General features: G+C 40.1%; 1 protein-coding gene across 1 annotated transcript in view; it reads left to right on the plus strand.

Annotated features, from left to right (window-relative positions):
* flt1 (fms related receptor tyrosine kinase 1) overlaps positions 1–12,514 on the plus strand; it is a 188,051-nt gene that overhangs the window by 70,874 nt on the left and 104,663 nt on the right. Inside the window, exon 11 of the mRNA XM_061240512.1 lies at positions 2,624–2,744. Within this exon, the coding sequence (XP_061096496.1) occupies positions 2,624–2,744 (121 nt within the window). The remainder of the gene's footprint in view (positions 1–2,623; positions 2,745–12,514) is intronic.

Raw genomic sequence — 12,514 nt, forward strand, 5'->3', positions numbered from 1 at the left:
AGATACGGGTCAGGAGCTTCAGTTAATGTTCACGTCAACCATCAGAATGGGGAAATGTGATCTAAGTGACTTTGCAGTCTGGCCATTACCCTCTGACATCTCTCAACAAGTTCTTTCTGTCTGCAGAACTGCTGGTCATTGGATGCTTTTTGTTTTTTGCATCATTCTCTGTACACTCTAAAGACTGTTGTGTGTGACTATCCCAGGAGATCAGCAGTTTCTGAGATACTCAAACCACTCTTTCTGCCACCAACAGTCATTCCACGGTCAAAGTCACAAAGTCATTTTCCCCATACCTGATGGTTGGCATCAACATTAACCGAAGCTTCTGACCTGTATCTGCATGATTTTATGTATTGCACTGCTGCCACACAATTGGCAGATTAGATAATCAAATAAGTAGGTGTTCAGTTGTTCCTAATAAAGTATATATATATATACAGACTGTGACCACTCAGTGAAGATTTTATTAGGATGATAATGCTTTCTAGGATCTCCCTTTGTCCCCAGAACAGCATTCATTATTTGTGGCATGGATTTGACAATCTGTGGATATTGTGGTACACCATATCTAATTAGGCAATCATGTGATAGCAACTCAGTGCATAAAAGCATGCAGCCTTGGTCAAGAGGTTCCGTTGTTGTTCAGACAAAACATCAGAATCTGGAAATAATATGATCTAAGTGACTTTGACCATGGAGAGATTGTTGGTGCCAGACAGGGTGGTTTGGGTATCTCAGAAACTGCTGATCTCCTGGGATATCCACACACAACAGTCAGAGAATTGAGCAAAAAACAAAAAGCATCCAGTGAGTGAAAAACGCCTTAATTTTAATGAGAGAGGTCAATGGAGAAACCCAGACTGGTTCAAGCTGACAGGAAGGCGACAGTAACTCAAATAACCACACATTACAACAGTGGTATGCAGAAGAGCATCTCTGACAACAACATGTTGAACCTTGAAGTGGACAGGCCACAGCAGCAGAAGACCAATAAGCCAAAAAATAAGTCTTATAGATATCTAATAAAGTAGTCACTGAGTAAGAACACATTAAACATGTACTGTATATTTCAGTATCATATTCCCTTGGGCAAATTTAAGATCAACCAAAATATATATATATAAACTGCTCTTTAAACCTTAAAATATTTCTATACTGTATAAGTTATGTCCAGAAGACAGCTGTGAAGCAATCAATCAAGTGTTTCAGTCTGCTTGAGGCCTATGTGTGCATGCGCGTGTGTGTTTGTTTTTGTGCACATGTTTGTGTATGTACACTCAGTGAGCACTTTATTAGGTATTTATTACACTTTTTTTGACTTATTAAGTCTTTTGCTGCTGTAGCCTATCCACTTAGAGGTTTCACAGGTTGTGTGTTCAGAGATGCTCTTTTACCATTGTTGTAAAGTGTGGGTATTTGCGTTACTGTCACCTTCCTGCTAGCTTCGACCAGTCTGGCCCTTCTCCTCTCACCTCTCTCATTAACAACATGTTTTTGCCCGCAGAACTGCTGCTCAATGGATGGATGGTTTTGTTTTTCGCACCAATCTCTGCAGACTCTAGAGACTTGTGTGCGAAGATCCCAGGAGATCAATAGTTTCTGAGATACTGAAACCACCCTCTCTGGCACCAACAATCATTCCATGGTCAAAGTCACTTAGATCACATTTCCTTCCAATTCTGACATTTGGTCTGAAAAATAGCTGAACCTCTTAACCACATCTGCATGCTTTTATGCATGTAGTTACTGCCACTTAATTATCTGATTAAATATTTGCATTAACAAGCTGGTGTGCAGGTCTACCTAATAAAGTGCTCAGTGATAGTATGTGTGTGCATGTGTTTTTGATTGTATGTGTGTGTGCATTTCTTCATGTGAGTGTGTATTTATGTGTGTGTATGACTGCGTGTGTATATTTGTGTGTAGTGATAGCTGAAACACAGGCCTTTGCCTCCCACTCCTGGTCTCCCTGTGAAGGTTACAGTACAGTGGAGCTGTCTCCTTGCAGATCAGTCTTTTTCATTGTTTTTCTGGACTTTGAAAGGGGGGGGCGGGGCGTGTGTTCTCAAAGGTGTAACCAAAACAGCAGGCAGTATCCTGGGAGGCGTGGGAGACAGGCAATCTCTGATGGGACGGGTGGGACAGGACACTGCCCTGCGGCTCAGGACAGGACACTGGCACTAATTATCACAGCCAAGAGGAAGAGCAATCAGAGACTCCCCTCTGATCCAGACTTGGGGGGGAAGGGGAGGGAGGAGGTTCCAGGATCTACTTACTGCTCCTCCTGAAGACTGAAAAATCTTGCATCTTTAGTCATGGTTTTAGGAAGAGGTGGTTTGCACAATCATCTGCTGACAAACTCAGGATGGGGGGGGGCACAGTAGGAGCCACTAAAATGTGGCACTTAGAGACCCAAGGCAGACCCACATCTGTTCATTACAGTTATTTAGCTGACAAAGGCACTTACTGTAAGGTTCATGGGTGGTAATGGCACTGATGGAGGCAGGTTGTGGATTTTTAGTATAAGCCATGCATACCTGCAAGGCCTGCTGCTCTCCTCCTGACATAATTAAGTCAACACTGCTGAACTGAGACAACTGTTGTCTTCCTCCTTTCAAAGGTGTGAACTGCCGTCCTACACAAAGAGACGTCCCGTTTTCATGAAAACCAATGTCACGTCTGGAGAGAACGCCATCCTGAGTGTCGATCAGAGACAGGAAGTCCTAGAGGGGAAGAAGAAGGTGAATTCATCACTGGGCAGGGGGACAGTAACCAACCATGTCACAATATTTATTTCACAACTGTTTTATAGGAAGTTTGAGGTATTCTTCCAAGATGTTAGAGAGTTTCCCCCAGCTGAGCTATGCAGACCCAGGATAGAATGGAAGCCTGTAGACTTATTTTTGGGCCTTTTGTTTCTTCTGTCTCTTTTTAGTTTTTTTAAAAAGTTTGAATCATTTCTCAAGTCTGAATACATGTTCCTCAGCTGCTGAGCTGCAAAGATAACACAACTGTTAGCCACCTTCACACAGTCTCCAACAAACGGCAATGATAGACTGGAAGTCATTCATTTCCTATGGGAGTTGTAACCAGCTTGCGAATGATTCAGACCCAGTACGATGCAGAGATTTCGTGTCCAACTAAGGCCTTGGGTGCGATGGATTAATTAAACTTCTCCACTGCAAAGCAAACCGACCGTACAACCGGAAGTCATGCATTTCAATGGAGAGATGCAAGGTACGCTATAGGTAGCAAAACGGGAAATCCTTATTTTGACTTTCCCTCCAAAATTTTGCTGATCATCTCCAGCTAACGATGGCTTAGGTAGTGTTGTGCGTAATATGCTAATACATAGCCTACATATTCTAGGAAAAATTAATCCCATTTCTGTTTACAGGTGTATATACACTCAGCAAGCACTTTATTAGGTATTTATTCGGCATATTTTTCTACTCTATTATCCACTTAGAGTTATGATGTTGTGTGTTCAGAGATGATCTTCTGCATACCACTGTTGTAATGTGTGGTTATCTGCGTTACTGTCACCTTCCTGTCAGCTTTGACCAGTCTGGCTGTTCTCCTCAGACCTTTCTCATTAACAAGGCGTTTCTGCCCGCAGAACTGCTGCTCACTGGATGTTTTTTGTTTTTCTAGATACTGTTGTGCGAAAATCCCAGGAGATCAGCAGTTTCTGAGATAATAAAACCACCCTGTCTACCACCAACACTCATTCCGCGGTCAAAGTCACTTAAATCAAATTGATGTGAATATAGCTGAAGCTTCTGACCCTTACATGCATGATTTTATTATTTGCACTGCTTCTACACCTGATAAGATAATCACATGATGATTACTAATGCCAAGAACGAGGTGATTCACTCGTTAGGGCTTCAATGAGTCAGGTGAATATAACTTTTTATTTTGTAGTAACTCCACGACTTCTAAAGAATCCAACTATAGTGGCTGTTCTGTCTATGTCAGGACTCAGAACCAAGTGCAACCAGGAAATAAGCAGAATGGGTGTGTTTATTCAGCCTAGGGCACATCAGACACACAGTGGTCAATCACAGGCAGATAGATATAACACAGGTAATCTAAGACATAGTTGATGTACCAAGAGTCCAAACACAGAGAGGCAATCCGACATGGCAAAGGTACAGAGGGTGATCCAGAAATAAAAAAACTAAAGTCCAAGCCAACTTCGATAAGGACAGGTCAAAACACAGACAGAAGGAAAATCCAAGAGACGGAGATTGGCGCACACCAAGCAGGTCGATACACAAAACAACAATCAGACAATCAGAGAAGTGCTGGAATGAATGGAGTGAATACATTACAATCTGGCTGGGAACTAAGGTCGACATATGGGTATATCTACACAGACCAATGAATTGCAATGACAAACAGGTGTGAGTGCGGGGAACCGGTAACGTTCCAACAGTGGAACAGGACTACGGAAAGAGAGAGGGGGACACAAAACATGAACACAGGACAAGAAACAGAAAATGCCAAACAGAAAAAAAACATGGAGTATTACAGTCTGGTGTTAACAACCATGGGTTCCTCTAAACAGCTGTCCAAGGGGGTCAGAATGAAGATGGTTCATTTCCACCAAGAAAGAACTCTAAACATTTCAAACTGCTTATTTCCACTGTCAGAAACATTATTAGAAAATGGAAGATAAATGGAACAGTTGAAGTCAAGGCAAGGTCTGGAAGACAAAGAAAATCTTTTGGAGAAAAAAGGATGAAGCCTTTGTAGAGAAGAACACCTTCCCAACTGTTAAGCATGGAGGTCCAACCATTATGTTTTGGGATTGTTTGGTAGCTAGGGGTACAGGAAATATTGATTCCCCCAAATATTAAGAAATTCTAGAAGGTGATGTTCAAAGGTCAGTCCAGACATTGAAATTGAAGAGAGGTTGGGTATTCCATCAAGACAATGATCGAAAGCATGCCTCAAAATCAACCATCAAGTACCTCCAGGAAATACGAGTGAAGGTTTTGGAATGGCTACCACAGTCCCTCTCCTCTGTCATCTTCCTTGATCTGTCAGCCGCCTTCGATACAGTCAACCATGAGATTCTGCTCTCATCAATGACTGGGATGGGGGTCACAGGACCTGCACTCACACGGTTATCTTCCTACCTCTTTGATCGTTCCTACCTTGGAGGGGCTCAGTCTCTGACCCACATCCCCTACAAATTGGAGTCCCACAGGGCTCAGTTCTTGGTCCTCTCCTTCTATTAAGAACTGCATAATGCTTTTGAGTATGCAGCTGTTAATAATGGAGGGATGATTAGGAAGGAGTTTACTGAATTTAGACTGGACTGCTGATGGGATAGGTTCAAGCAGACACCACAAAGTGTTGTGATGAGTTGAAGTATGCGTGTCCTCCAGCATCTTGAAGAAGGTCAGTGTAGTGGTGGGTTTGTTTTTGGGAGTCGATGGCATCGCTGGATTTGTTCTGGGGAGTAGATGGCATCACTAGGATCCTGAACTACCCAAGCAGTTCTGGATACTAGCCACTAGGGGTGATCAAGTAGTGCATTACTTGTATCTGTTTCCGTATCCATTAAACCAATTAAATTACACGTATCCATATCCCTTACTCGTACTTGGAAGTGGGTGTGACGTCGTTTAAATAGTTCCTTGTACTAATGGTAAATGGTTGCCATTTATGTAGTGCCTTTATCCAAAGCACTGTACAATTGATGCTTCTCGTTCACCCATTCATACACACACTCACACACCAACAGCAATTGACTGCCATACAAGGCACCTATCAGCATTTGGGGGTTAGGTGTCCTGCTCAGGGATACTTCGACACACCCAGGGCGGGATCGAACCAGCAACCCTCCAACTGCTGGACGACTTCTCTTACCTCCTGAGCCAGATGAGGAGGAATGAGCAGGGAAGAGTTTACGTGAGTTAGACACATATACATTGATCTTTGACTTGGCGTTCAAATAAATAGCAGTGCATGAAAGAAAGTGAATAAAGTGTATTAAAGAATAAAGATTTTTTAATAGCTTTTAGTTCCATATTTCAAATGTAGTGGAAACCTTACACATTATATTTCAAAGAAAAGGAATATCAATCTGTTCAAACAAATGGTAGTGTCGACATTTTTCTCTTCAAACTCAAACATTACTGTATGAACTGAAGACATTTTTCAAGATTTAACTTCAGTTTAAATTACTGAACTAATATTTAGTTGCATAACCATTGTTGTTTGTCAACCAACTTCTGGCACCTAGAAACAGGTATTTCAGCCAAGGATGAACAAACTACATTGCACAGTTCCTGTGAATCTTTGGGTTTTGCTTCAGAAACTGCATTTTTAATGTCACCCCACAGGTTTTCAATGGGGTTAAGGTCGGGGGATTGAACTGGCCACTCCATTACCTCAATCCTTTTTGTCTAGAACCAAAATGTTCCTTGCTTACTTGTGTGTTTGGGGTCGTTGTCCCCAAACCATTTCAGGGGTACTTCCTCTTCAGCATATGGCAACATAATTTTTTCAAGTATTTTGATGTATTCCAATTGATCCATGATCCCTGGTATACAGTGCATCCGGAAAGTATTCACAGCACTTCACTTTTCCCACATTTTGTTATGTTACAGCCTTATTCCAAAATGGAATAAATTCATTTTTTTCCTCAAAATTCTATACACACAACACCCCATAATGACAACAGGAAATAAGTTTTTTTTTAAATTTTTGCAAATTTATTAAAAATAAAAAAATAAAAAATCACATGTACATAAGTATTCACAGCCTTTGCCATGAAGCTCAAAATTGAGCTCAGGTGCATCCTGTTTCCACTGATCAACCTTGAGATGTTTCTACAGCTTAATTGGAGTCCACCTGTGGTAAATTCAGTTGATTGAACATGATTTGGAAAGGCACACACCTGTCTATATAAGGTCCCACAGTTGACAATGCATATCAGAGCACAAACCAAGCATGAAGTGAAAGGAATTATCTGTAGACCTCTGAGACAGGATTGTCTCGAGGCACAAATCTGGGGAAGGGTACAGAAAAATTTCTGCTGCTTTGAAGGTCCCAATGAGCACAGTGGCCTCCATCATCCGTAAATGGAAGAAATTTGGAACCACCAGGACTCTTCCTAGAGCTGGCCGCCCGTCTAAACTGAGCAATCGGGGGAGAAGGGCCTTAGTCAGGGAGGTGACCAAGAACCCGATGGTCACTCTGTCAGAGCTCCAGCATTCCTCTGTGGAGAGAGGAGAACCTTCCAGAAGGACAACCATCTCTGCAGCAATCCACCAATCAGGCCTGTATGGTAGAGTGGCCAGACGGAAGCCACTCCTTGGCAGCCCGCCTGGAGTTTGCCAAAAGGCACCTGAAGGACTCTCAGACCATGAGAAACAAAATTATCTGGTCTGATGAGACAAAGATTGAACTCTTTGGCGTGAATGCCAGGCGTCATGTTTGGAGGAAACCAGGCACCGCTCATCACCTGGCCAATACCATCCCTACAGTGAAGCATGGTGGTGGCAGCATCATGCTGTGGGGATGTTTTTCAGCGGCAGGAACTGGGAGACTAGTCAGGATTGAGGGAAAGATGAATGCAGCAATGTACAGAGACATCCTGGATGAAAGCCTGCTCCAGAGCGCTCTTGGATCTCAGACTAGGGCGACGGTTCATCTTTCAGCAGGACAACGACCCTAAGCACACAGCCAAGATATCAAAGAAGTGGCTTCAGGACAACTCTGTGAATGTCCTTGAGTGGCCCAGCCAGAGCCCAGACTTGAATCTGATTGAACATCTCTGGAGAGATCTGAAAATGGCTGTGCACCAACACTCCCCATCCAACCTGATGGAGCTTGAGAGGTGCTGCAAAGAGGAATGGGCGAAACTGCCCAAAGATAGGTGTGCCAAGCTTGTGGCATCATATTCAAAAAGACTTGAGGCTGTAATTGCTGCCAAAGGTGCATCAACAAAGTATTGAGCAAAGGCTGTGAATACTTATGTACATGTGATTTCCTTGTTTTTTATTTTTAATAAATTTGCAAAAATTTCAAAAACTTCTTTCATGTTGTCATTATGGGGTGTTGTGTGTAGAATTTTGAGGAAAAAAAGAATTGATTCAATTTTGGAATAAGGCTGTAACATAGCAAAAAGTGAAGCGCTGTGAATACTTTCCGGATGCACTGCACAAACCCAACACCGTAGTATGAAAAACATCCCCATACCATGATTTTTGAGCCACCATGCTTAACTGTCTTCATGGTGTACTGTGGCTAGAATTCAGTGCCCGGGGTTCATCTGACATACTGTCGATGACTACTAGACCTGAAATGAACAATTTAACAGAATGTTACGCCATTTCTCTTTGGGCCAATCGATGTGTTCCTTGGCAAATTTTAACCGATTCTGCACATGCTATTTTTTTGACAATGGTGCTTTACGGGGCTTTCTTGCTGATAGGTTAGCTTTGATCAAACGTCTTCTGACTATAATAGCACTTACAGGTAATTGTAGATCATCTTTGATCTTTCTGGAGCTGATGAATGGCTGAATCCTTGCCATTCTGACTATTCTTCGATCCGTTTTAACAGTAGTTGCTCGTTTTCTTCCACATGTTTCGGGTTTTTGTTGCCTTTTTAATGCATTTCAGATGATTTTAGCTGAGCATCCTATAATTTGCTGCACTTCTTTATACATTTTCCCCTCTCCAATCTCCAAAGTGTTTAATCAAATGACGTTGTTCCTGACGTTGTTATCTTACATGTTTGGAATGGCCCATTTAGCAATTCAGAAGGAAATATATTTTATAACAATTTGTGAAACATTTGCTTCCCTTTTTCCTTAATAAAGAACAATTAATGGCACCTGTTTTTTCACAGAATGAATGAATGATCTAATTAAACTCCACACTGCTATTATTTTGAATACGCCCCTTTCAATGAATGAGTCAACTAGTCAGAACAAGCAGCGTGCATGTCATGACAGTTGGGTCTGTTGTTTTTCTATTACACTACTACATCTACAAGTAAAGTATTTGCCATGCAGAAATATCACTACTACTAATAACAGTGGTTCATCAGGTAACTGATGTTGTACTGCTATTTTTTTTAACAGGACTATATTTGTGGAGCAGTGCACCAATGTGTTAGTGCATATTTATTTGCATCAGAATTGGCTAAGTATCTTTCAAATTCTAAAACAAAAAAACATCTGCCAATATATGTTCACTAATACATCTGGTAAAGAATTCTAGAATATGCACAAGAATTAAACAAATCTATCAGAGCCACTTACAAAATGTAGCTAAATGCTGACAAAATGTAGCTAAATTCTAATAGCACACTTTAACTTAGCTGGAAGGCTAATAATACAGACAAAGTACAAGTGGCACTGCTGCAAGATGGCTGCCTGGCCCGGAAATATCTTCCCATTCATTTTCTGTGTGTTTTCATGAAATACTCATACCCACTTCAGCATGAATTACTGCCCCAAAGCCCACATTCCTGTCATCAATAGAAGCAGGCAGTATCATTTCACAGTTTTCCAGGGTCAAAATCTTACCGCATTTACATGCTGAATATTTCTCCATTCTGAATAATTTGTTGCGATTGAAGATTCCAAATGAACCGCTTACATGAATAACGTATTCTTTCAAGCCTTTCGACCAGCATTTAACAATTTTTAGTTCTTTTAATGTTTAATGTTGTTTGTAAAAGAAAAAAGACGGATGATTTCCCTGGCTGGGTATGAACGAACAAACAAATTAACATAAACAGAAAGAATATATAGTTCATTCAAAGAAAGTAGTTGGTTTAAGTTTTTACATGGCACATATTCTCCTGTAAAGGAATTGTCAAAAGGTTTAGACAACCTCTTTTAAACGGAATAAAATGTCAATCAGAGTAGGATAATATGTGGTTCCATGAAGCATTTTTATTCCGATCAGCCTGTTAATGTGATTAAACATGGGATAAACGGCTCCATGTAAATAGGGCTATTGAGATAGTATTTGATTGACGTAATTGACATGTCGCAGCCATTGTTGTCATAGAAACAACAAATTATTACTTTATAGTTAGCTAGATAACTGCACTGAATAAGACTATGTACTCTCCCAAGCCAGGATGGAGGTGTTGAGTAGTGAGGTATGGCTGGCCAGAATTAATCAAGGATTTCTTCCATCCTCGCACATTAAAGTGTGTTCAGGCCACTTCAGATAACAGGTAATCCAACCGGTAATTTGGACATAACCAGCAAGATCACTAGGTTGCAAGATTTAGCAACATTAACATTACAGCAATCCAGAAAATCAAACAAACAAATCCAGCAGATATAACGTTAGCTAGCCTATTGCCCAAACCTGTCACAGCTAAGCTCAGCACAATCAGTAGTTTGGTATGCAAGACAAAAGACAAATTAAAATAAATAATTATTTTAGTATTTACGAGTTGCAATTCCTTGGAGTATCAGGAATTTTGCATGTCCCCACTGATTACATCACAATAACATTGCAAATGTGGTGTACAAAATGTTAGAATAATACCAATCTTTCAGTTCAATTTTAGTTAATATGCCTTTACATTATATGTATATGCTTCTTAAAAGACATAGGATTTTCTGAGAAATTACAGCATTTACCCTCGTCCCTTATGCTTCATTCAACCCCGTAACGCAACAACATTTCTCCCCCATAAAAATTAAGTTTTTATCCTTCTGACATCATTGAGGAAGTGACATTATCAAGGTCTTTTGAACAGCATGGTGCAGCAAGTGGTAAATCTTCCTAATATTTAATTCTCTTTATGCTCATGTAGACTTTGTCTATCTTAGTGTTTCAACACTGTTGTGGGGAAAACTGATAGTTAACAAGGTTTTACAAAAAAAGTGTTGTTATTTCCGAAGTATGAAAATATCTCATTGAATGATGCTACGTGGTCCACTGTTTTGCTAGCATAAATGCATTAGCCTTTGATTAGCACAAAAACGTGAACCCCTTCACATTTTTAATATAACAGGGTTGAATGCATGTCACAAAATTTGCCAAGATTTTGCCAAATCATTTATTACATTTTGGCCTGTTACCATGCCCATTATGTAATAATACCCAAAATGGTTAAGTTATTACGTTTTGGGCAGTTATTATATTTTGGGCCTGTACATGGTCTAAATAGTCCTAAACATTACAGGCCCAAAAACTTAGCAATTTGCCTAAAATGTAATAATTTATTTAATTTTCAGCATTTACAAGGTATTTTAAACAATAAATAACAATTTCTAGCTGTCCAGTGAAGCCTTTGGGTTAAGCTTCAGTCTTTCATTTTCAGAACTATCCAATGAAAGTGTGATGCTTTTACATTTCGAAATGTTATCAAAACAAAAAGGATGTATTGCAAACAGGGGCCTTCAGTTCTTTTTTATTACACAAATATAGATAAGCATTTTTTAAATACCACTGTTTTAATGAATTGGTTCAGAAAATAAATGTATGTAACATTGTATGGGCCTGTGGCCATTCAATGACTGTGGCCAATGTCACACAGAAGTCTTTTGTATGTCAACCGAATGGCGGTGGTTGACTACATCCGGATTTTGCAAATACTATCTATAGTACATAGTACATGTTTTCAAGCACACAGGGCTTACATAGCTAGCTTAGCTAGCAATGATAAATTATTGGAAATATAGGTTATCTTACAGATAACAAATCTTTGTTAATAGGGGAGAGTTTCATACAAATACTCGTAACGAGTAATTACTTTTTTTCAGAATACGAATGCTGTACGAGTAATTGGATTCATTATCCGTGATTGGAGAATTGGCCTGCTTTATTTATAAAATTTTTTACATTGGTTGCAGTAGCTGTACATCAGTGATGAATGTGTAACATAAAGTTAACATTGTTTCGTGATAGGCCAATTCCTCCCCCTTGGATCAGTAAAAGCTACTGCCTGCTGTTCCTTACTACTCTCTTGTGCATGTCAAGACGTTAGCGAACATATTAAAACTTTTTTCTGTTACAATTTGAAATGGTAATGGAAGCACAGCCATGTGCTTCAAACAAGCTACAGTACAGAGGTAACTTTAGACATAAATGATCCAGGATTAAAAATGCTTAATTGGAGGATGCGGTCAATTTTGTAGTCATGGACATTAGTGAGAGGTAGTTTCTTTTTTTCAATTTGGCTTTTTTTGGGTGGTGATTTTTTTGTTTTGTTACTAGCGATCTAGCTAGGTATTGGGATTGTGCTGAACATGTGGGTGATTGCCATTGGCTTGATTTGTTTCAAGTTGTAATGTTAATGTAGCTAGCTAGTGAGCTTAGTTTGTGATTTTTCTGGCCAGATTTCCTGTGATCTGACGTGATCTGAACACACTTTAATGTGTAAGGATGGCTGAAAATCCTTAATGTCTAGGCATTCTTTGCCTACGTTTAACTACTCAACACCTCTGTTTCTGGTCCTTCATGTATCTTGGTGGACCCTGTTGGTTTATTTCTGTTGTTGCTACATGCATGTA

Source organism: Conger conger, chromosome 4, assembly GCF_963514075.1.
Source record: "Conger conger chromosome 4, fConCon1.1, whole genome shotgun sequence".
NCBI lineage: Eukaryota > Metazoa > Chordata > Actinopteri > Anguilliformes > Congridae > Conger > Conger conger.